Source organism: Muscardinus avellanarius, assembly GCF_963383645.1.
Source record: "Muscardinus avellanarius genome assembly, chromosome: 16".
Lineage (NCBI taxonomy): Eukaryota > Metazoa > Chordata > Mammalia > Rodentia > Gliridae > Muscardinus > Muscardinus avellanarius.
In genome coordinates this window covers 44,850,018-44,875,061 of record NC_137802.1, presented here as the reverse complement: position 1 = coordinate 44,875,061, position 25,044 = coordinate 44,850,018, and the positions used below count along the sequence as shown (strand labels likewise).

The following is a 25,044-nucleotide window of genomic DNA, read 5'->3' as shown; positions in this document are numbered from 1 at the left end:
GCCAGCACCAGGCAGGTGGCTCAGCCTGGTCCCACCCTCGCCACGTGAGTCAGAATCTCCAGGAGGCAGAGCCCAGGAATGTAGCTGTCGAACGCTTCCCAAATGGCCCCAGTGTCCAGTCTGGTTTGGGAAGCTCTGATTGCCACCATCTCCCCTCCTCGTGAGGCTGGCTCAGGAGGAGCCAGGAGCGCATGGCTGCTTCCTGACACGATAGCTCATCAGGGCTCCTCTCCACCTCCAGGCCCTGCCATAGCTCATCCATTGAAGGGCTTCTCTCCTCTACCTTGGGACTTTGGTTGTCATCTCACCTGTCCTGTGCTTAAGTAAAAGGGGTGGGGAGAACAGCCCCCTTTGGTGATAAGGGAGAGAAGTTGGGGATGTGTCGAGCGTATGAGTGTGTGGTTATGGCTTAAAGGACCAAGATTTCCAGCCGGGCGTGGTGGCGCACGCTTGTAATCCCCGCGCTTGGGAGGCTGAGACAGGAGGATCGCACAGGTTCAAAGCCAGCCTCAGCTACTTAGTGAGGCTCTCAGTAACTTAGTGAGACCCTGTTTTCTTTCTTTTCTTTTCTTTTCTTCTTTTTTTTTTTTTTTTTTTTTTTTGCGGTACTGGGGTTCCTGGAAGCCCTTCTACCTCCGGGCTACACTCCCAGACCTATTTTATACTTTTTTTTAAAATTTGGAAACAGGGTCTCTTAAGCCAGCGCGGCTGGCTCCAAACCTGTGCTATCCTCCTGTCTCTGCCTCCCAAGCGCGGGGATTACAGGCGTGCGCCCCCATGTCCGGCAGACCCTGTTTCCAAATAAAATATAAAATAGGTCTGGGAGTATAGCCTGGAGGTAGAGGTAGAAAGCCTCTAGGTTCCACCCCCAGTACCACCAAAAAGAAGAAAGAAAGAAAGAAAGAAAGAAAGAAAGAAAGAAAGAAAGAAAGAAGGAAGGAAGGAAAGAAAGAGGACCAAGATTTCCATGTGTGAGAAGAGCACTGGCAACTTTAAAGTCCCACACTCAAGCTCTTCCTGCACCACAGGCAATGTAAAATAGTTGGGCAGCTTTTCCAATTTCCCTTATAAGCCAGGCGTGGTGGTGCACTCCTGTCATCCCAGTACTTGGGGACCTGAGACAGGAGGATCGCAGGTTCGAAGCCAGCCTCAGCAGTTTGGCAAGGCTCTCAGCAACCTAGTGAGACCCTGTTTCCACATGAGAAAGAAGACCAGGCAGGGAGGTAGAATGCTTCCGGGTTCAATCCCCAGTACCATTAAAAAAAACAATCCAAGCCGGGCGTGGGCACGGTGGCGCACGCTTGTAATCCCCGCGCTTGGGAGGCTGAGACTGGAGGATCGCACAGGTTTGAAGCCAGCCTCAGCTGGCTTAAGAGACCCTGTTTCCAAATAAAATATATATAAAAAATCTGGGAGTGTATCCCGGAGGTGTAGCCTAGATGCCTAGGGACCATCTCTAAATGTGGTCCATCATGGGGGCCCCTGGATTCCCCAGTACCAGCAAAAATAATTTTTTTTTTTTTTTTACAGATGGGGATATTCTAAGAGGTTATCTAACCAGACATGGTGGCGCATGGCACATGCCTGTAATCCTAGCACTTGGGAGGCTGAAACAGGAGGATTGTAGGTTTGAGGCCAGCCTCAGCTATTTAGCTGCAAGACCCTGTTTCAAAATTAAGAGGGCTTAGGGCTATAACTTAGAGATAGAATGCCCCTGGATTCAGTCCTCCCCCCCCCCGTACCAAAAAAAAAAAAAGGTTCTCTAACTTGACTCCAGTCCTGTGGATACAGCCATGCATCTCGTAACAGGAATGTATTCTGAGAAATGCACTGTTAGTAGGTTTCATTATTCCGTGAACAGTGAAGATTGTACTTATACAAACCAAGATTGCTAGGTATTGCCCAGGGACCATCTCCAAACGTGGTCCATCACTGACCAAGACATTGTTCTGTAGTGAGTAGCAGACCTCATTTAACTATTCTGTTAAATCCAGAACTTTCTATTCCACCATCATTATACTTACTATGGGTCCAGATCAATGGGTGTACCATTTATTTACATATTTAATACGTGAATATTAAATATGTAATATATTTAATGTATATATATTTGGTTCTGGGCATTGAGCCCAGGGGCATTCTACTTCTTTTTTTTTTTTTTGGTGGTGGCATTGGGGGTGGAACCCAGAGGCTATCTCCGGGCTATACTCCCAGACCTTTTTTATATTTTATTTGTAAACAGGGTCTCACTAAGTTGCTGAGAGCCTCACTAAGTAGCTGAGGCTGGCTTCGAACCTGTGCGATCCTCCTGTCTCAGCCTCCCAAGCACGGGGATTACAAGTGTGCGCCACCACGCCCGTCAGGGGCATTCTACTTCTGAGCTCTACCCCCATCTCCCCATTTTTTGTTTTGAAACAAACAAAACTTGCTAGGTCTTGCCATGTTGCTGACAGTCTTGATCCATTACTGAGGCTGGCCTTGAACCTGCGATCCTCTTGTCTCAGTCTCCCAAGTGCTAGGATTATGGGCATGTGCCAGGCTATTTTAATATTTTTCCCTTTACAGTTCTGGGGATTGAACCCAGGAGCTCACACATTCTAGGCAAGTACTCTATCTCTTAAGTAAGTATATGCCCATCCATCCCTTTCCAAATTTTACTTTGAGACAGGCTCTCACTAAATTGCCCAGACTAGCCTCCAATTGATGATCTTTCTGCCTCAGCCTCCCCAGTAGCTAGAATTACAGACATGTCCACCATGTCCAGCTAGCCTACCCTTTTTTTCTTTTGAAACAGGGTCTCACTAAGTTGCTGAGATCTTGCTAAACTGCTGAGGCTAGTCTCAAACCTGCAATCTTCTTTTATTAGCCTCCCAAATACTGGGATTACAGGTGTTCACCACTCTGCCCAGCTGTCCCACATTTTAAATTAGGCAAAATCCTAATCGCTTTCTGGCTTCTCTGCCTTAGGCTTGAAGCGCTCAGTGTCTATACAACCATTTCTCTGGAGGAAGGGAAGGGGCATCGGTTCCAGTATCAGATACCAAAATCTGAGGATGCTCGAGTCCCTTAAAGAGAATTCTGTGGTATTTTCATACAGGTATGTGCGCACAGGAGGCACACAATCCTTCTGTATGCTTTTAATCACATCTAGATTACTTTCCATACCTAATACGGCATAAATTCTATGTAAATAGTTGTCGACTGTATTGTTTAGGGAACAGTAACAAGGAATAAAAGTCCACACGTGTTTAGTACAGACACAATTTCCCCCCAGATATTTTCCGTTGGCGCTTGGTTGGCTCTGCAGACACGGAACCCATGGATTGAACAGGCTGCTGTTTCCCCTCCTTGAGCAGCTCTCACAATAAGACCTGTTTTACCCAGCCCCCACCTCGGCGGCAATGCTCTACTTCCTGGAATAGAGCTGCATTATACAAAGAAAAGAATGCTAATGGGTTGAAATAACTTAGGTGGCGGATGGCATTATTCTTTGAAATCTACCACTCAGGTGGTAGATTGCTACCCTCCCTGGAGTGTCTCTCCCTGAGGCCTGTAGGAGGATCAGTTAACCCTGCCCTACTAAACCTGGAAGGACCAGGAGACTTGCCTGGCCTCGTTGTAAGAGCTGGCGGGTGGTCCACCATCTATGTCATCCCGTGTCACAGTGACCTGAAATGTTCAGATAGCAACTGTTTTGTCAGTTCAGGTCCCAGTGTGAAGATTTTGGGCAGGAGAGCAGCCAGCCTCAATTAGACGGGAGCGGAGGAGGAGGAGAGACCTAGCATTAGCTCTTGTAAACCAGGAGATATTCAGGTTAGAATAACTGAGACTAAGCTGAGGGATACAATGGTGGGATTCCACCGTTCAAAGAGTAAGTACTAGCCGGGCGTGGTGGCACTTGCTTTTCATCCCAGTACTTGGGAGGCTGAGACAGGAGGATTGCAGGTTCACAGGTTCACAACCAACCTCAGACTACTTAGTGAGTCTCTCTGCCACTTAGAGCCTTTTTCTTTTTTTTTTTTAATTTAATTTAATTTTTTTTTTTTTAGTGGTACTGGAGGTGCAACCCAGAGGCTTTCTACCTCCGGGCTATACTCCCAGACCCATTTTTATATTTTATTTGTAAACAGGGTCTCACTAAGTTGCTGAGAGCCTCACTAAGTAGCTGAGGCTGGCTTCGAACCCGTGCGATCCTCCTGTCTCAGCCTCCCAAGCGCGGGGATTACAAGTGTGCGCCACCACGCCCGGCAAGTGAGAGCCTTTTTCAAAACAAAGAATAAAATAAGGCTGAGGGTGGGGCTTGGAGGTAGAATGCCTATGGGTTTAATCCCAGGGACCGTAAAAACAAACAGATGAACAAACACCTCAAAGATTAACTACTGTTAGGATTCTGATGTGTATTTTTGCAGAAATTCTTTTATGCAAATGAACATATTTAAAGATACAATCTTACAAAAATAGGATATATGTATTGCTTTGAAGCCTTCTATCTAATATGCGATGGGCATCTTTCTGTGTAAATTTTCTGTGTCCTGTTTTTCTTTTAGTGTGGTTCCACAGTATACCATTGCATGGTTGTGCCAAATAATTCATGCCAAGTTCTCCAATTCATTTTTTATGAAATTGAGGGTTTAATTTTTATTATTATAAACTATTTGGTGATCATCTGTTTGTTTGTTTGTTTTTGTGGTGTTGGAGATTGAACCCAGAGGCATTCTACCTCCAAGCTACACCCCCGGCCCTATTTTATTTTATTTGGAAACAAGTTCTAAGTTGTTGAGGCTGGCTTTGAGTCTGTGATCCTCCTAACTCAACCTCCCAAGTACTGAGATTACAGGCATGTGACATCATCCCTGGCTTGTGGTAACCATATTGTATAAATATATACAGGAGCCTGGTGTGGTGGCGCACGCTTTTAATCCCAGTACTTGGGAGGCTGAGACAGGAGGATCATGGAGGTTTGAAGCCAGCCTCAGCTACTTAGGCTCTCAGCAACTTAGTGAGACCCTGTTTTCTTTCTTTTTTAAATTTTTTATTGGTGCTGTTTTTAAATAAAATATAAAATAGGTCTGGGAGTGTAGCCTGGAGGTAGAAGGCCCCTGGGTTCCACCTCCAGTACCACACAACACACACACACACACACACACACACTCTCTCTCTCTCTCTCTCTCTCTCTCTCTCTATATATATATATATATATATATATATTATAACTATGGATGAAACCCAGGGGCATTCTACCTGGAACTACAACCCCAGCCCTATTTTTATTCTTTATTTTGAAACAGATCTCACTGAGTTGCAAAGGGCCTCACTAAGTAGCTGAGGCTGGCAGCAAACCACCACCACGCCCAGCGTGTAAATGTTTTTAAGCATTGGTTTAATCAGTTTCTGAGGATTAGGTAAAATCCTAAGACATAGAAGTGCTGACTCAGAATATGTGCATTGTAGCTAGGCATGTTGGCGTATGCTTGTAATCCCAGCATTTGGGATGCTGAGACAGGAGGATTGTGGTTCGCAGACAGCCTTAGCCACTTAGGCCCTTTGCAACTCAGTGAGACCCTGTCTCAAAAAATAAAGAATAAAAAAAAATATAGGGCTGGGGGTGTAGCTTGGAGGTAGAATGCCCCTTGGGTCCATCCCCAGTAAAAAAAAAAGAAAAAGAAAAAAGAATATGTGCATTCTGCTGAGTGTGATGGTATGCACTTATAATTCCAGTGCCGGTGAGGCTGAGACAAGAGGATCACAGGTTTGAGGCCAGAGACTTTGTTTCAAAATAAAAAAAATTAAAAGGGCTAGAGGTATACCGCAGTGGTAGAATGCCCCCAGGTCAACCCTCTAACACACACACACACACACACACACACACACACACGCACGCACACACGCACGCACACACGCACGCACACACGAATATGTGCATTCTATTTGATGGGTATAACATGACAGGTGACCTTCCAGTAGACCTGCTCACCTGCTCAGTTCACACTCTTGCCAGCTTACCAGTGCTCGTTTCTTTACAGCCAGCCAATCTATTTTTCCAAATGATTCCAATCTGAGGTCTTGTGTATGTGAGGCTGGAGATCAAACCCCAGGCCTTGGCGTAGGCTAGGCAAGCGCTCTACTACTGAGCTACAATCCCCGGCCCTTGAAGAGAATCCTTAGCCCTGGCTTTGTTATCTACTAAATTTCCTGCCTTCCTAACCTTGGCAGCTCTTTTGGTCCCTTTTCTCACCGTCAAGTCAGATGGCAGAGGGGGTGCAGTTTCTGGGAACACCCAGGTAGAAAACCAGCCTGGGAATGTCTGTCTGCCTGTCTTGTAAATTACCCCTTGACTTTCTGCCACCTGGAGCCCCCTTCAGAGTCCCAGGCCTCTCTTCCATCTTCCTCTCCTTGCCTTCTCTTCTTTTCCCTGTGGTGAATTTTGAAGCCAACTTTTAAATTATTATTAGGTAAACAACCCAATAGAAACAGACAGAATCCTAAATGACCAAAAAACAACAAAAAATCACCCGCCATCAGCGACCGGCAGCCCGACAATCGCGCTGTTTACCTGCCTGCTTCCTTCCTGTCCCTGTCTGGATGTGAGCTCTGTGTTTGCCAAGCACCCAGGCACAGGTCTAATTTTGTATTCTACCCCTTTCGCTCCTCATGTTTCACAAAGCAGTTTACCACACTGCTCCGTGGTCATCATCCTTCTCACAGAAATCGTTGCAGTGTTCCAGTGGGTGAATAATTTAATAATCATTACCGTAATGTAAGTCAGTTGCACGGTTACTCGATTTGCCCTATTATGAATACTGCTGCGGCGCTGTGTTCATGGTTTTTATGGATATTGCTCCTTCCTTCATTTGGATTATTTCCTTGGGTGGATGCCCCAGAGTACGATAGCTGGGTTAAAGGGTAGGAGTGCTTTAATGATTCTTGGCACGAATTGTTTTCCAAAGGGGATTCCTTCTTTTTTATTTTTTCTGCTTCAAAAACAAAAAAACAAAAAGAAAGAAAGAAAAGAAAGAAAGAAAAGACATATGCTCTTCTTCATATAGAAGAAGGCAAGAATTATACTACAGAAATTTCCACTACAACATTTGGGCAACCCTTCCTCCAGACAGCTCTTGATACATAGATATACATATACATAGAGAAATAAAAATACTTTTTCACAAAAGGGATCATACTCGTGTGCCAATTTTGCAACATGCTTTTTTTTTTTTAACTCTACAACATGTCCTAGGTTTTTCTAATTGCTTTTGCCACCACCCACGCCTAGGTAGCATAATGTAGTACAATAATAAACTGGAAGGCAGGCGCTGTGCTAAGAATCATATCTGTGTCAGCGCGTTTAAGTTCTACAAGGACCCAATGAGAGAAGTTCTATTATTCTTATGCCCATTTTACAGAAGAAGAAACAGACTCAATGGTCTGCCCAACATCACGTGGCTAGGGAGGGGTAAGAAAGGACTGGCTGTGTGGCACAGACTTATAATCTCAGTACTCGGAAGGCTGAGACAGGAGGATCACAGGTTCAAGGCCAGCCTCAGCAATGTAGCAAGACCCTATTTCAAAATAAAAAGGGCTGAGGTGCAGCTTGGAGATAGAATGCCCCCCAAAATGATGTAGGGGATTTCGCTGGGTCCCCAAAACAAATGCCTGTAAAACGGATATTACTATATCTTATAAAAAATAATCACATGGGAAATAAAATGTGAATGTCACCTTTACATTTCCATAGAGGATTGATGTGTGTATCAGATAAGTTTAGGTTCAGCTGCATATAATAGGAAACCAATAACCACCTTAAACAGAGTAGGGGTTTATTTTTCTTTACATGACTGGTATCTGGATGTGGTATTTCAGGGTTAGCATGGTGGACCCATGGTCATCACTGTGGAGAACCGAGCTTCTGATTTTGTGCTCTACATCCTCGTTCATGGCTTCCACACCTAAGGTCTCCACATGGTCTGCGATGGTCCCTGGAGTCCCAGCCATCATTCCTGCATTCCTGGAAAGGGAAAGGCTGAGGGGCAACAGACTGCTCACTCCCTGAGGACTCGGCTCCTCGTAAGAGCTTATTCTCAAGCCCTCAGCCCCATGACATCAGCTCGTTTCTAATTGACCACCTTTTTCCACAAGGGATTCTGGGAAGTGTAGGAACTGTTTTGGTTTTTTTTTTTTTTTTTTTTAAACTGGAAATTGAACCCAGGGGCATTCTACCCCCGATCTAGCTTTATTTATTTATTTATTTATTTATTTATTTATTTATTGCGGTACTGGAGATGGAAACCAGGGACATTCTACCTCCCAGTTATACCCCCAGCCCTATTTTTTATTCTTTATTTTGAAACAGGGTCTCACTGAGTTGCAAAGGGCCTCATTAAGTAGCTGAGGCTGTCGGCGAACGGTGATCCTCCTGTCTCAGCCTCCCAAATGCTGGCGTTACAAGTGTGAGCCACCACCCCTGACTTTTTTTTTTTTTTTTTTTTTGGTGGTACTGGGATTCCTGGAAACCCTTCTACCCCCGGGCTACACACCCAGACCTAATATCCTAGTGTGTGTGTGTGTGTGTGTGTGTGTGTGTGTGTGTGTGTATTTTTTGTAACAGGGTTTCTTAAGCCAGCAAGGCTGGCTTTGAACCTGCACAATCCTCCTCCTTTCTCCACCTCCCAAGCGCAGCGATTACGCCCGGCCACGCCTGACTTCTTATTTTTTTATTCTTTACTTTGAAACAAGGTCTCATTGAGTTGCGGAGGCCTCACCAAGTAGCTGAGGCTGGCCACGAAACTATGATCCTCCGGTCTCAGTTTCCCAAGTATTGGGATCGCAAGTGCATCACCCGCCCGGGCTGGAAGTGTAGTTTATAAACTGAACATGTTGCCTCTTCTCTGCTCCCACTGCCCGATAAGACAAGAGCTTGGTTGATAACGGAGGGGTGGGCGGAGCTGGGACGGATCTCGGAGGTGGTGAGATGGCGCACTTCACTTCCTAGTGTGCAGGAGGCCCTGGGTTCATATCCCAGCACTCTAAACAAGAAAAAAAAAGGTGCAAGAAAACATGAATATTAAGAGTCAACGAACCTGGGATGGTGGCGCATGCTTGTAATCCCAGCATCTGGGAGGCTGAGACAGGAGGATCTGGGTTTGGAGACAGCATCAGTTACTTAATGAGGGCCTTTGCTACTCAGTGACACCCTGTTTCAAAAATAAAAAATAAAAAAGTAGGGCTGGGGGTGTAGCTTGGAGGTAGAATGCCCCTGGGTTCCATCCACAGTGTCTCTCTCCCTCTTTCTCTCTCCCTCTTTTCTCTCTCTCTCTCTCTCTCTCTCTCTCTCTCTCTCTCTCTCTCTCTCTCACACACACACACACACACACACACAGTGTCAATGAGAAGCGAGAAGCCAGGCATGGTGGTGCACACCAGTTATCCCAGTACTTGGGTGGCTGAGACAGGAAGATTGTAGGTTCAAGGCCAGCCTCAGCAACATAGTGAGATTCCCAGGAACCTTGGGAGACCCTGTTTCAAAACAAAATATTAAAGCCGGGTGTGGTGGCGCACGCTTGTAATCCCCGTGCTTGGGAGGCAGAGACAGGAGGATCGCACAGGTTCGAAGCCAGCCGCACACGCTGGCTTAGGAGACCCTGTTTCCAAATAAAAATGTTAAAATAGGTCTGGGAGTGTAGCCCAGAGGTAGAAGGGCTTCCAGGAACCCCAGTACCACCAAAAACAAAACAAAACAAAATATTAAAGCTGGGCATGGTGGCAAACACTTGTAATCCCAGCATTTGGGAGGCTGAGACAGAAGGATTGCAGTTCTTGGACAGCCTCTACTTAGTGAGGCCCTTTGCAACTCAGTGAGACCCTGTTTCAAAATAAAGAATAAAAAAATATGACTGGGGGTGGAGCTCAGAGGTTGAATGCCCCTGGGTTCCATCCCCAGTACCGCAAAAATAAATAAATAAATAAATAAATAAATATAAAAAAAATAAAAAAGGAGCTCAGAGGTCTCTGGGTTGAATCTCCAGTCAAACACACACACACACACACACACACACACACGCACACACATACACACACACATACACACACACACACACACACACACACACACACATGCTGGGGTTGTAGAATCCCCCTGGAGCCTGGAGTCAATCCCCAGTTAAAATTACATATGCACGTATATAAAATATAGTTTAAAATAGTCTAACATGTAAGTGGTACCTTGTTTTAATTTGCATTTTAAAGGATTATCAACCAGATTAAAATTCCCCATTAGCTATCCGTTTGGTAATTACTGTGTTGTGTGCATAGTCAAGCTCTTTGTTTATTTAGCCAACCAGGGCGAGCCCAGGTGATTTCCTGGTCAAGCTGAATGGACTGTCTCCACAGATTCATTGAGGCAAAGACGTCACAAGTATGTTATTAACTCTGTCTTACTTGCTGCAAAATTTGTTCCCCATATGCTGCCCTTTTTATCTTTCACAGATTTTTCACTTTTTTGGAAATGAGTTTTCTAGAAATTTCAACCATATGTATATGGTTGCGTCCATCTGTCGCCTTAGGACTTTTTCCATCAGCCCCGGGCTCAGACGTTCTCTCCCGTTCTCTCCGCCTGCAGCGCTGCGGTGGTGTTTTCTCGGGCTCTCTCCTCCCATGAGAGGCTGCCTGCTGTGGGTGGTAGGGCCACCTGGGCCCAGATCTCCACTTGGTCACTTCCCACCTGTGTGGCTCCGCAGGACACTTCCCTCGGAGTTCCAGTTTTCCCAGCACGTGAAGGGGTTGGACCTGCCTCAGGTCCGCAGACTTGTTTATGCATCAGAGGTGCCTGGGGCTCTGCACATGCCTGCCCTCCTCCATCTCTACAACCAAAATCCCCGTATCCAGCAACCTCTGTTTTTCAAAGCTCTACAGTGAGTCTGCTATTCAGTCCAGTTTAGGAATCACAAGACCAGCTGAGGTCTGAGATGGCTTCCTGCATCAGGTTCTGAGTTGTCCAGAAGTAGAGAGGGTAGCAGCCACCCCCAAGGCCCCGGAGCTGGTTGGCCTGGCTCTTGTTCTTGGTCAGAGTCACATCAGCCTGAGCAGCGCCCCCCCCAGCCCCCCAGCTCCCTTAGTGGGGAGAGGGGCAGTCAGGCTCTTGGGAGGCTGGTGCAGCCACACCCCCGGGAGGGGCCCAGGGTCATTTACCTGACTGCGTGACCTTAGCTAAACCACTCACCTGTGAATTTCGATTTCCTCACTGTTAAAAATGGGGCCCTGCAAGGCTGTTGTAATGTTGGCGATGATAGATGTGTGGGTGCAAAGAGCCCAGAGCGGTCCCTGGCATGAAGTGTGCCTGTGACACTTGTCATGGGGATTACGATTAGTGCTTCCTTGTGATTTACAGCTGTAGGGAGGCAAGTTTCCGGCTGCTGTCCTAGGGTTTGGAGGCCGGGCCTGGGAATTAAACTGACAAAAGGCAGATTAACAGGGAAACCGCATACAGATCAATACAAGTTTAACATGGCAGGAGGCTGCATAAAGAAACAGGTACTTGAATGCTTTTATCCTGAGCTGGACTAAGCAATTATGGAAATGTGACAGGCAGAGGGGCTGGGGCTGGGGCTGTCAACTGGGTGGAAAAGCAACGAGGAAGACAAAGGGGAAGTTTAACAGGTGCGTGGGGGAGGGCTGCTGGGATGGAACCTGGGGTCTTGTGCCTGCTAGGCAGCCAGTCTACCGCTGAGCCACACCCCCAGCCTCTCAGCTGCTTTTAAGAAGAACAAGGAAGGTCAGAATGATCTTGTACCTGCTATTTTTCAAGTGCCTTTAACTCAAAATAGTCAATATGCCTGAATGGCATATTTGGGGGCAGCGTGTTCTTAACTGCTGCTCAGTGCCCTGGGCAAGCTGACCCTGTGGAAAGAGGGTCCCCAGCAGGAACTCCTGGTGCCTGACAAGACAGACAGAGACAGAGACAGAGACCTGTCATTTCCTGGAGGCTGAAACTTGTCAGAAGAACCCTGGCTCCTAAAAAAGTTCCCCCTGACTCAGCGTGGAACTTGCCGCCTCCTGGGTAGCTGAGAGGGCGTGTGCCACCGCACCGACCGTCCACCTCTGGGCATCAGGCACCTACACACTGTGACTCCTCAAACAGTGCTCCCTGCCTTTTCCAACAGGTCTGACAGGAATGACTCCATTCCTTGGGTGGCTGACTCATGGAGTTGGGGACTGCCCCTAACCATCCCCAGGTCCCTGATATCTGGGGTACCCAGCAAGTGTTTCTTTGTGGCACCTCTGGCTTAGATGCCCTTCTCTAGAGTTAGGGCCTGTCTGCCCCCATCCCTGCCTCCCTGCCCTTGGACTTGAGCTTCTTCCCTGTAATGAAGACTCCAGCAAGACGCCAGACCCCTTACCAAGGGCCTTGGCAGCACTGATGAGGGGCAAGGTACCCAGGGCCTGGGCTTCTTGGACCATTGAGGAAGTTGCCATGGAAACGCCCTTCTTCCTAGCCTTCTCCCCCAAGCATGAACACTTCAAAGTAATATACACGAACAATAAAGGAACTATAAAAATTGTTAAGCTAGCCAGGCACGGTGGCGCACACCTGTAATCTCAGTACTTGGGAGGCCGAGACAGGAAGATTGAAGGTTGGAGGACAGCCTCAGCAAGCAGTGAGGACCTCTACAACTTAGCGAGACCCTGTTTCAAAATAAAAATAAAGTAGGGCTGGTGTAGCGCAGAGGTAGAATGGCCCTGGGCTCAATCTGCAGTACCACAAAGAAGAAAGGAAACAGCTGTTAAGCTGACAGCCCTAACCTTGAGCAAGGTCTGAGGACAATCTGTGGGTGCTGCTCGCACACGGCAGCTCCACCTTGGGGCCTGGAGTCCAAGCGCCCAGTTCACATCCCAGCCCTGCTGTTGCCGCTGACCTCAGGCAAGGTGCTTAGCCCGTGTTTGTCTCAGTTTCCTCATCTGCGAAATGGGGATAGTAATGATGTTCTTTACCTCATTGGGAGTGTGTAAATGTTTAAGAAGCTGTGTGGTGGCGCAGGCCTATAATCCCAGTACTTAGGAGGCAGAGACAGGAGGATCGCAGGTTCAAGGCTAGCTTCAATGATTTAGTGAGACCCTGTTTCAAAATAAAAAGCAAGCCGGGCGTGGTAGCCTACGCTTGTAATCCCCGTGCTTGGGAGGCTGAGACAGGAGGATCGCGCAGGTTCAAAGCCAGCCTCAGCTGGTTTAAGAGACCCTGTTTCCAAATAAAATATAAAATAGGTCTGGGAGTGTAGCCCGGAGGTAGAAGGCCCCTGGGTTCCATCCCCAGTACCACCAAAAAATAAATAAATAAACAAACAAACAAACAAATAAATAAAATAAAAAGCAAAAGCCGGGCGTGGTGGCGCACACTTGTAATCCCCGCGCTTGGGAGGCAGAGACAAGAGGATCGCGCAGGTTCGAAGCCAGCCGTGCTGGCTTAAGAGACCCTGTTTCCAAATAAAAGATAAAATAGGGCTGGGAGTGTAGCTACTTAGTGAGGCCCTCCGCAATTTAGTGAGACCCTGTTTCAATTAAAGAATAAAAAAAAACTAGGCAAGGTGGGTGTAGCTCGGAGGTCGAATGCCCCTGGGTTCCATCCCCACAGCTGCTGAAACGAAAGAAAGAAAGGAAGAAAGAAAGAAGCATTTATTTAGCATATAGTATCTTCTTTCATTCAGTTGCACACTCTTGATTTTACATACTTATGTGTATGCATATGCATATGCGATACATGTAAAGTTTTATCTGTGTTATTTTTAAATTTTATATTCACGATCACTTTATCTTTTTTCTTTGTGTGGTTCTGGGAGCTACACTCCCAGCCCGATTTTATTTTTATTTTGAAACAGAGTATCACTAGGTTGATGAGAGTAATGATATCACTACTTGCTGAGGCTGGCCTCAAACCTGTGATCCTCCTGTCTCAGCCTCCCAAGTACTGAGATTTCAGGTATGCGCCACCACACCCGGCTTCATGATCACTTTAAAGTGTGTGTGTGTGTGTGTGTGTGTGTGTGTGTGTGTGTGTGTGTGTGTAAGGTTTCCCTAAGTCACGTATAATCTCATTAAATTGTTGAGGCTAGCCTCAAACTTGCCTTGCGATCCTTCTATTTCAGCCTCCCAAGTACTGAGATTACAGGTGTACACCTGTACATAATAATCTATATAATAAACTATAATCCTTTTCATCTGTAATCAAGGCCTGGCTTGAGATACACACACACACACACACACACACACACACACACAAATATATATTTGCGGTACTGGGGATGGAACCCAGAGGCATTCTACCTCTAAGCAACACCCCCAGCCCTATTTTTTATTCTTTATTTTGAAATAGGGTCTCACTGAGTAGCAGAGGGCATCATTATGTAGCTGAGGCTGGCCACGAACCAGGATCCTCCTGTCTCAGCCTCCCAAATGCTGGGATTAGAAGCATGTGCCACCATACCTGGCTCCTGGCTTGGTATTTTGAAAGTATGAAATATGTTTCTTTTTTTTTTTCCCTTTTGTCTTTTTTTGTTTTTCAGGTCTGGGAATAGAACCCAGGGCATTCTGCTTCCAAGTTTCATCCCCAGCTCTATTTTTTATTCTTTATTTTGAAATGGGTCTCACTGAGTTGCAGAGGGTGTCACTAAATTGCTGAGGCTGGCCTCAAACCTGTGATCCTCCTCTCAGCCTCCCAAGTACAGGGGTTACAAGCCTGCGCTACCACACCCAGTTGAAAGAGGTTTCTAAGGCTTGAATTGCTTTTGTTTACCCTGCCGCTCTGGGTGAGTCCTGGCTGCCCTGTGGCTCAGGCATCTACTCTAGGACAGGTGTGTAAGAGAATAGGATGCTTACTGACCTTGAGGCAAGAGACCCGAGACTGAGGCTTAGCTCTGGGCCTACAAAAATGCAGACACCCTAAGCCAGCCTTGCGCACTGGCTTAGGAGACCCTGTTTCCAAATGAAAATGTAAAAATAGGTCTGGGAGTGTAGCCCGGAGGTAGAAGGGCTTCCAGGAACCCCAGTACCACCAAAAAAAAAAAAAAAAATGCAGACACCCAGCTGCATTTGAATTTCAGATAAACAATGAGTACATATTTAGCGTAAGTATGTCCCCGATATTGCACAGGACACACACTAAAAAAAAAAAAAATGACTTGTTTTCTCTGAAATTCCAATGTAGCCAGGCATGTTACATTTTATCTCTAACCTAGACATGACTCAATTTCTGTGAAAGGAAAGAGGTTTTGAGGGAATCACATGTAATGCTCACAACTCCTACTATTTTTCCATTGGAAGAGACTGACTCAGAGAAGTTAAGTGACCTAGCCCAAGGTCATCCAGCTAGAACATGACTGGGCTGGGATTTGAACCTGGGTGTGTCAAGTATAGCGTGAGCTGCTAAAATGGAACTCAGAACAGAGAGGCAGTGACCTGCTTAATGACTACACAGAAGCCGTGTGCTAACTTGGGAAAGGCACACGATTTCATTGACCAGGACGTTTATAAAAAAAAAAAGAAAAAAAGCAAAAAAGCGCTGGAGACCTGCATTTCTATGCTTTTGTCTATATTCCTTCTTATTGCTGCTGTAACAAACCACCACGAACTTGAGGGCTTAAAGCAACACAAATGTATTATCTCACAACCCGGATGCCAGCGGTGCCAGCAGAGCTGTGTTCCTCCTGGGGAAAGAACCCGCGCCCGGCCTTTCTCGGTTTCTGAAGCCTGCTGCGCTCCTGGCTCCCGGCCACCACATCCCGACCTTGGCTTGCGTCATCGCATCCCTCCGTCCACCTCCCCCTTTTAACGACCCTTGTGATTACTGGGGGCTCACGGATCATCCAGGATAATCTCCGAATCAGGATCCTTAATCACACTGGGAAAGTCCTTTTTCACTCTGTAAGGTAACGTATTTGTGGGTTTCAGCTATTAGGATGTGGACATCTTTGGGGAGAGATTATTCTGCCTACCACACTGAGAGAGAAATTATCCGTCAGACTCAAGCATTCTGGGTCGAAACTATAATCCTTTTCGTCTGTACATTATTTAGGGTACCCCTCCCCCCTTTTTCTGTCCTCCTTGAGTTGATCCTGGAAGATTGGATGAAGCCAGCCCTGAGCCCAGGTTGTAAGGGAGAGAGATGGGTGAAACTCGGGGAAGCAGCCCCCACCCCCGGCTCCAGCCATGCCCCTCTCTAACAGTCTTCTTGGAGGGTCAACTCCTCAGGGACTCCTACAATCTAGACAGAGAAGCCCCCAGGAGAGCCAGGCCAGCAGCAGGCAGCCTCTCCAGACCAGGGCAAGGAGGGAAAGATGAGGGCTGAGAATCTTTTTGTGAGAAACTTGAGCCCCCAAACCGAGTGTCTGTGTATCTGGGGCATGTCCTCAACAGCCCAGCCTGGAACTCCTGTGTTCCCTGCAGGGAGCTTGGAGTCTTAGAAAAGTCCACTTAGGCCGGGCGTGGTGGCGCACGCTTGTAATCCCCGCGCTTGGGAGGCGGAGACAGGAGGATCACGCAGGTTCGAAGCCAGCCGTGCTGGCGTAAGAGACCCTGTTTCCAAATAAAAATATAAAAAAATAGCTCTGGGAGCGTAGCCCTGGAGGTAGAAGGGCTTCCAGGAACCCCAGTACCACTAAAAAAAAAAAAAAAAAGAAAAAAAAGTCCGCTTAGAGCTGGACATGATGGTGTCTACCTGTAATCCTAGCTCTTGGGAGACAGACAGGAGGATTGCAGGTTTGAGGAGCGCCTCAGCAACTCAGCGAGACCCTGTTTCAGAATAAAAGATAATTTTACAAAAAGAACTGGGGTAGAATGCCCCCTGGTTCAAGCCACAGCATGAAATAAAGAGAAAGCGAGAAGTTTCAGAACAAACCTGGACCACATCACGGTGGTTTGTGGTTTCGCCTCCGGATGCTGCTGCAGGGGGGGCGCCAGCTCGCTTCTGCCCCACAGATGCTGGAAGGTGCTGCCATGTGGCTTCTCTGGGCTGCCCCTCGCCCCCATGCGTGGCGGTGCATGCCTATAATCCCACTGCTTAGGAGGCTGAGACAGGAGGATCGCGGGTTCGCAGCCAGCCGCAGCTACTTAGTGAGTCCCTCTGCAACTTAGTGAGACCCTGTTTCAAAATATAGAATAATAATAAAAAAAAAAATTGCACTGGGGATGTAGGTCAGAGGTAGAATGCCCCTGGGTTCAATCCCCAGTGCCACATAAATAAATAAATAAATAAATAAATAAATAAATAAATAGGGCTAGAGGTGTGGCTTGGAGGTAGAATGCTTTTGGGTTCAGTCCCTTGTACCAAGGGAAAATAGGGGGAAGGGGTTAGGGATGTGGCCCAGTGGTGGAGTGCCCCTGGATTCAATCCCTAGTAGCACAAAAGCGGGGCGGGGAAGAGACTGAGCCTGGCTGGCATCAGGTCTGTGTGCCATCCTTGGGGCTTGGTGTGTCTGCTGCGACCAGCTGTGGCCTGTCCTCAGAGCTCAAGGGATGCATGCTTCCTGCTGAGGGTTGGCAGAGCACGGTCACGGAGAGGAGCACATCAGTGTGATGTGTCCTCTAAGGGGGATGCTAACCAGATGTGGTGGGGAGAAGCCAGATGTGATGAGACCGAGCCAGCTGTGTGGGATGGCCAGATATAAGTAGGGTGGCCCTGGAGACCACAGGGGTGTGGCCAGTTGTGTCTGTGGAGGCGAGAGAGAACGGCAAGGATGAACTGGGAGTGGGCAGCCAGAAGAGGGAGCTAGAGATGAGGGGCTGAAGGAGAGACTGTACCCCAGCCTCCGCGCGCGGGGGGGGGGGGGGGGGGGGGGGGGGGGGAACACACGCAGTCTGTGGAGGAAAACATGCCTTCTGTTTAAGGAGGTCGCTCAGCCTCTGGAAGGAGTGGCTGATGACATGCTCGGCACCCGGCTGGGTGGAAATAAACAGAGACATTAAGCAATAATTTATGTCGTGTCTTCTGTCAACCCGGCCGCCGCCTCCTCCCTGAGCTCGAGGAAATTGCTCAGAGTTGCCACCAGGGAGGAGACTGCTGGAGCTAAACACGGCTGCTCCCCGCGCTGTCCTCCCTCCTCGGGTCTCTGTACCTGCTGTGTCCTCGCCCGCAGTGCCCGCCACCCCGCTGCCTGCAGAACACCTACCTCGACCTCGATGGCCCGCTTCCAACGCTCCCTCCTCCAAAGCCCTGCTGCTCACCATTCTGCAGTTTTCAAGCTGCATTTGAGCTGAAATTCTGCTTTCTGGTAGCTCGGTGTCTAGAGCACTCTGACCTTGTCCAACCCTCACCCTAGGGGCACGTGAATGAGCGTCAGGGAGTTCCTGGGATTGACTGGGAAACCATGTGTACAATCAAATGCACAGATAAATGGGTAAGCAAAACGTGGTATATCATGGAATATCATTCAGCTGTGAAAAGGGATGATGAAGTGCATGCTAAGCGAGAGAAGACCAAATACTATTCCATTCTTATGGGATGTTTAGAACAGGCAAGTAAGTAAAGACGCAAAGTAGTTTAGTGCTTGAGAAGGGCTGCGAGAGGGGGCAATGGGGGCTGCTTAACGGCTGCAGGACTTCCTTTTGGGGTAATGAAAGCCTTCTGGAACCAGATACTGGTGATGGTTGCACAACACTGAGAATGCACCAAAATGACACTTAAATTGTAAATGTTAAAATGGTGAATTTTATGTTGCCTGTATTTTACCACGTTAAAAAAAATCAAATGCACATTTCTGGGGAAAAGATTTCCAACTTTGATCAGATTCTCAAAAGTTGAGCAGCTCTGAGCTGGGTCGAGCCTTTTATGAGGCACAGAGGGTGCACAGGCACCCAGGGGCTGACGGCAGAGCCCAGTGGCCTACCTGTCGCACTGTCCCCTCCTTCTCCTCCAGTCCTTTGATTTCCACTGAAGCCTCCCAGCCAGGCTGTGCCCGCTGGGCGACGCCCCAAAGTTAAAAGGCCTTGCAGGCAGATGCTGGAGCTCAGACAGGAGTGTCATGAATGTTCGTCTTTTCTCTCTGTGGACTCTGAGCTCCTACCGCAAGAGACATTTCTTTCTTTTCCCCATGTCTTGCAGAGCACCTGTGCAGCTTGGAGGGGAACGGTGCTTGGCGCTCTTCAAGAAAAAACTTGTTTCCTGCAAGGAGGTCGCTTAGCCACTATGGAACCTGCTTTGCCCAGAGGACACCCCGGGTGGGCCTAGAGCTGGTCAGATCTGCAGGAGGCTGAGGTCCTCCGGGTCCAGGCCTTCCTTCCGCCCCCTTCATTTTTATCTTTTAATTGACCGATAATTGCATATATTATGGGGTACCAAGTGATGTTTTGACACCTTCCCCCTTCATCTCTCTCTTTTTTTATTTTATTTTATTTTTTGCGGGTCTGGGGATGGAACCCAGGGGCATTCAACCTCCGAGTTACACCCCCATCCCTATTTTTTATTCTTTACTTTAAAACTAAGTTGCGGAGGGCCTCACTAAGTAGCTGAGGCTGTCCGCGAACCGCGATCCTCCAGTCTCAGCCTCCTGAATGCTGGGATTACAATTGTGCGCCACCATGCCCGGCTCCCCTTCATCTTTCATAGGCCTTACCGCGGCCCCCACCCTTTCCTACCACAAACCTCTTGCACCCCTGATCTCCAACTCAGTGTCCACTTCCCAGGGAGGGCCCAGGTGATCCAACACCTGCCTGATGGATAAGTGCGCCGTAGATGCGCAGAGAGGACTCAGATTCTCGAGGGCACGTGGAGGTCAGTGCCTGTGCGCGAGCAGAGGAAGAGAGGGTAGCCGAGGACTAGAGTGTAAAGGGTAGAGGCCACGCCCCGAGGAGGGGCCGGCGGGTGGGCGGGGACACAGGGCACCCAGGGATTGGCCAGACCTGCGGGGGAACTCCTAGCTCAGAAATGGCCTGGGAGATAGAGCCTTGGACTTGGGAAAACCAGGGTCCAGTTGTGCTTCCAGCTAGTCAGGTGATTTTTAAGCCCTCTCCTCCCCCAAGCTCAGTTGCTCCATCTATAAAGTGGGTACCGTGTACCCCCTTCCTCAGACTCCATCATGATTTTGAGAACTGACAGAGAAGGCACTAGAGTTTATGGTGGACACTGTGTTGGGTAAATTCGTGCCCATTTAATCCTTACAGGGCCCTGTGAGGGAGGCATTATAACTTCCATTTTATTTTATTTTATTTGGTGGTAGTGGGGTTCCTGGAAGCCCTTCTACCGCCAGGCTACACTCCCAGACCTATTTTATATTTTTTAAATTTGGAAACAGTGTCTCTTAAGCCAGCTGGCTCCGAACCAGCACGATCCTCCTTTCTCTGCCTCCCAAGCGCGGGGATTACAAGCGTGCGCCACCACACCTGGCATAACTCCATTTTATAAGTGAGAAAACTGTGGCTCAGAGAAGTCAAGGGATTGGTCGGTAAACACACAGCCAGCAAGCGGGCAGAACTGGGATAGGTACTCAGTTCTGTCTAGCTCTAGAGCCCCTTCATTATGGGGCACGCAGTCTCTTGAGCAACTGCCGTTTCCTAAACTTTGGGTTAGGGACAGGCAAGGGACAGGCCGTCTCTGTTCTCATGGAGCTGACATTCTGACAGTGAGTAAGATCACAGGCACTCTCATAAACAAGCAAGCTAGCTCCAGAATGCACCGTGGCTCTGAACAAATAATAATAATAAAGCAGCGCGGCACACAGGTACACGCCTGTTAACACAGCAACTTGGGAGGATCTGAGGCTTACAGCCAGCGATTTAGACAGACCCTGTTTCAAAATTAAAAATAAAATTGGAAACGGGCGTGGTGGTACACGCTTGTAATCCTAGTACTTGGAAGGCTGAGACAAGGAGGATCTGTGTTCACCGGCAGCCTCAGCTACCTAGTGAGGCACTCCGCAACTTTGTTTCAAAATATAGAATAAAAGACGGGCGTAGTGGTGCACGCTTGTAATCTCAGCATCTGGAGGCTGAGACAGGATTGTGGTTCACAGACAGCCTCAGCTACTTAGTGAGGCTCTCTGCAACTCTGTGAGACCCGGCTTCAAAATAAAGAATAAAAAGTAGGGCAGGGGGTGTAGCTCGGAGGTCAAATGCCCCTGGGTTCCATCCCCAGACCCGCAATAAATAAATAAATAAATAAATAAATATTCTTATAAAAATAGGTCTGGAAGTGTAGCCCGGAGGTAGAAGCGTTTCCAGGAACCCCAGTACCACCACCACCAAAAAAAAAAAAAAAAAAAAAAAAAGAATAAAAAATAGGGCTAGGGGTGTATGCCCCTGGGTTCCATCCCCAGCACCACAATAAATAAATAAATAAATAAATAAATAAATAAATAAATAAATAAATAAATATTGGGCTGGGAGTGTAGCTCAGAGGTAGAGGTAGAACGCCCCTGGGTTCAATCTACAGTACCTCAAAAAGGGAAGGGGGACTTAATGCACCAATAAAAGCATATACATAAATAAACTAGTTAAAAAAATTAAATAAGAAGGGCCGGGTGTGTAACTCTGTAGTAGTGTGCCCCTGGTTTCACTCCTCAATACCTAATAATAATAATGATAACAGTAATAAGGCAGAGGTGATTATACATTTGAGGTAGCAGAAGGGCTACTTTCAGTTGGGGTGTCAAGGGCAGCATCTCCAAAGTCTGCAGCCGGCCGCGTAGGAAGACGCCGAGCTGGGGTCAAAGCTTGGCTGGGTTGGGAGGTGATGGACAGCTGTCCAGCGCGGGCGGAGCAGCCTGGGTCCCAGCCTCCTCAGCTCGCAGGATCTCGGCCTCGCCACCGCCTGGCGGGTGACGTCACGGCGCTCCTCGCCGCCTGTGACGTCACGGGCCCTCGGGGTTCCCCGGCTTTCTCGGGGTCTGGGCGCGAGGAGCCGGCGGTGGCGGGCGCGGCCCGATGAAGAAACTGTCTCACAAGCACTCTCCGCCCAAGCTGATCGGTGGGTGCGCGCCGGCGCGCGGGCCGCTGGTTGCTACGGCGCGTTGTTAAGGACGCCGCGGCAGCCGCTGGCCGGCTGGGGGCGCGGGGACGCGGGGACGCTGCGCAGCCCGGTGGTCGCGGGGGGGCCGGGCGGCGCAGGGTCAGGCTCGCAGCCGGGGGTGGCATCATGAAGTCTTTAAAGAAGGAATCCCGCGTCAGAATACCAACCAGCAAATTCTTGGAGTCCGTGGAGAACATGAAAGGTTGGCTCTGGCTGCCTGGGTGCACAGGAGAACCCAACTGGGACGCTGGGTCTTCCGGAGGGTGATCCGATAAAGATCACTGGAGCAGGGGGTACGGGACACAGAGAACTTAAGGATGAGGAACAGCACAGAAACCTCTGGACAGGGAGGTGGAGCGCACCAGGCCTTGGGTGGAGACACAGCAAGTTGGGGATTGAGAGAAGGGCGTCGGGGACCAGTGGCTGAGGAGTAAGAGGCCTCGACCTCTAACTTGATCTTCCTGTGGCCACAGGAGATGGGATTCCTGAGCTGGGTTAGGAAAAGAGCCAGGAGGGGGTTTAGGCTAAGAGGGGCCAGGAATTTGGGTCTGTAAAAAGAGGAATTGAGGAAGGAGTGCAAGACCCAAGTTGACTGATGAAACCAACCACCTAGACAGGGGTCACCTAAGAGTCCTGCTGGAAAAACCCAGAAAAGATGCCTGACCTGGCTAGTCCTGTTTCAGAATGTCTTCCTATCATGTGCCCTCTCTAGCCATGTGAATCTTGTCCAGCTTGCTTAACCTGGAGTCACTAGACATAGCTGCTCGCTCCTTCCTTCCTTCCTTCCTTCCTTCCTTCCTTCCTTCCTTCCTTCCTTATTTGGTACTGGGGGTTGAACCCAGGGACATTCTACTTCAGAGCTACATCCCCAGCCCTTTTTATTTTGGTTCTGAAACAAGGTTTCCTTCGGCTCTTGTGGGTCTCACTAAGTTGCTAAGGCTGCCCTATAAACTGTGATCCTCCCATCTCAGCCTCCCAAGTCCTGGGATTATGATGTGAGTCACCAGGCCAGCTGACATGACTGCAGTTTCCCTCTGGTTGCGGGTGAGAGAGGGCAGACTGTCTGCCTGACCCCCAGGGACATGCTTCCCTTTGCAAACTATTCCATATTTGATCTTTTCTTTCCTGTGTTGGGATCAAATCCAGCAGGTGCCCTACCACAGAGCAACACTCCAGCCCTGTTTTTATCTCGTGCAGGCCCCCCATGTGTGGGCATTATATTCTGGGCAACGAGGGTATTGGTTGTCACCAGAAGGAGTCCAAGGAGGTCCTGGAGAAGAGGCTCTTAACTCAGGATGACAGGGTCCTTGACAAACATAGAAAATAATTTCAAGCCAGGTGCAGTGGCATACACCTGTAATCCCAGGACTTGGGAAGCTGAGACAGGAGGATCCCAGGTTCGAGGCCAGCGTCAGCAATTTCTTGAGCCCATCAGTAAATAGTGAGACTCTGTTCCAAAATAAAAAAAGTAATCAACGGGGCATGATTGCACACACTTGTAAGTCTAGTAGTTGGGAGGCTGAGACTGAAGGATCTCAGGTTAGAGGACTGCCTTAGCAAGTAGCGACTCTCAACCTATGGAGACCTGGTTTGAAAACAAAATAAATAAATAAATAAATAAATAATAAGGGCCTGGGGGTATATCTCAGAGGTCAGTTGCCCCTGAGTTCAAACCCCAGTAACACACACACACACACACACACACACACACACACACACAGACACATGAAAATAGGGCTGGGCTGTAGCTTAGAGGTAGAATGCCCCTGGGTTCAATCCTCTAGTACTACAAATCAACAACAAATGAGTAAATAAGAAAAGAACTTCAAAGTGTGTCAGATAGAGGCACAAGCAAAGATGTATTCAAGAAAGCAAGGAATACATATTCAAAGGAGAATATGAGTTATCTCAACAGTGATATGTGGCCCAGAATCCTAAAAGAAACTTGGCAAGGGGTGGGAATGGGAAGGTACATGAGAATGGTGGTCTGGGGGGCGGGCCTTTAGGTTAACCTTCTCTCCCTATCTGATCTGTAGATAACATTTGGAATGTACCCTAGATTTACAGGTTTCTTAAAATACCCTATCTCCCTTGCTTAATCTAATCTAACAGTACCTTGCCAAAGGCAATTTTCATAAGTTAGTGAATTTCTAGTAACTTTAAGATTATAAGTAAAGATTTGTAGATTTCCTAGAAATTTGGGGGTGGCAGGCCTGGGAGAGATATGAGGAACTTTAGCATAAGGTTTTCAGGTTTAAGTCTCCTTTTCCTTCCGTTTTCTCCTTTCTACCTTTTTTTTTTTTTTTTTTTTTTTTTTTTTTTAGGGACATTCTACCTCTGAGCTACACTCCCAGCCCTGTTTTATTTTTCATTTTGAAACAGAGTCTCACTAAGTTGCAGAGGGCCTCAGTAAGTAGCTGCATCTGGCCGCAAACCTGTGATCCTCCTCTCTCAGCCTCCCAAGGACTACAAACAAGTATGCAGGTATGTGCCGCTACATCAGCCAATCTACCTGGATTTTTTTTTTTTTTTTTTTTTTTGGTGGTACTTGGGGTGGAACCCAGGGGCTTTTCTACCTCCAGACTATACTCCCAGACCTATATTTTTTGGAAACAGGGTCTAAGTTGCTGAGAGCCTCACTAAGTAGCTGAGGCTGGCTTTGAACCCGTGCGATCCTCCTGTCTCAGCCTCCCAAGCAAGCGCGGGGATTACAAGCGTGCGCCACCACGCCCGGCCATTCTATCTGTTTTTAATCTCTTCTGTGGTCCCTCAGTGCTAAGGGTACAATCCCAGTCCTCAAGAAACTTGAGTCCAAACTGAGTGTGGAAGTGTCGTGGGTGAAATATGCATGGTGTGTGTGTGGGGAGAAGCAATTCCCCCCCCACCACCACCACACAAACAGAAAAACCGTGGATTCTTGTCCTAAGCTAAGAATAAATATTCATGGCTTGGACATCTGCTGAAGATTTAAAGAAGTTTATTAAAAAGATAGAAATATAGAGATAGTTACAGCCCTGTGCGGGAGCGGGGCACAGGGGGGCAATTCGAATGAAAATGCCATAGAA

At 48.0% G+C, this 25,044-nt stretch overlaps 1 protein-coding gene across 1 annotated transcript in view; it reads left to right on the top strand.

Annotated features, from left to right (window-relative positions):
• Nucleotides 1-22,105: 22,105 nt before the first annotated feature.
• Nucleotides 22,106-25,044, top strand: part of MYCBPAP (MYCBP associated protein) — a gene marked incomplete at both ends in the record, with an annotated part of 28,227 nt that continues 25,288 nt past the window's right edge. The window contains one exon of the mRNA XM_080714039.1: nucleotides 22,106-22,181. Within this exon, the coding sequence (XP_080570165.1) occupies nucleotides 22,106-22,181 (76 nt within the window). The remainder of the gene's footprint in view (nucleotides 22,182-25,044) is intronic.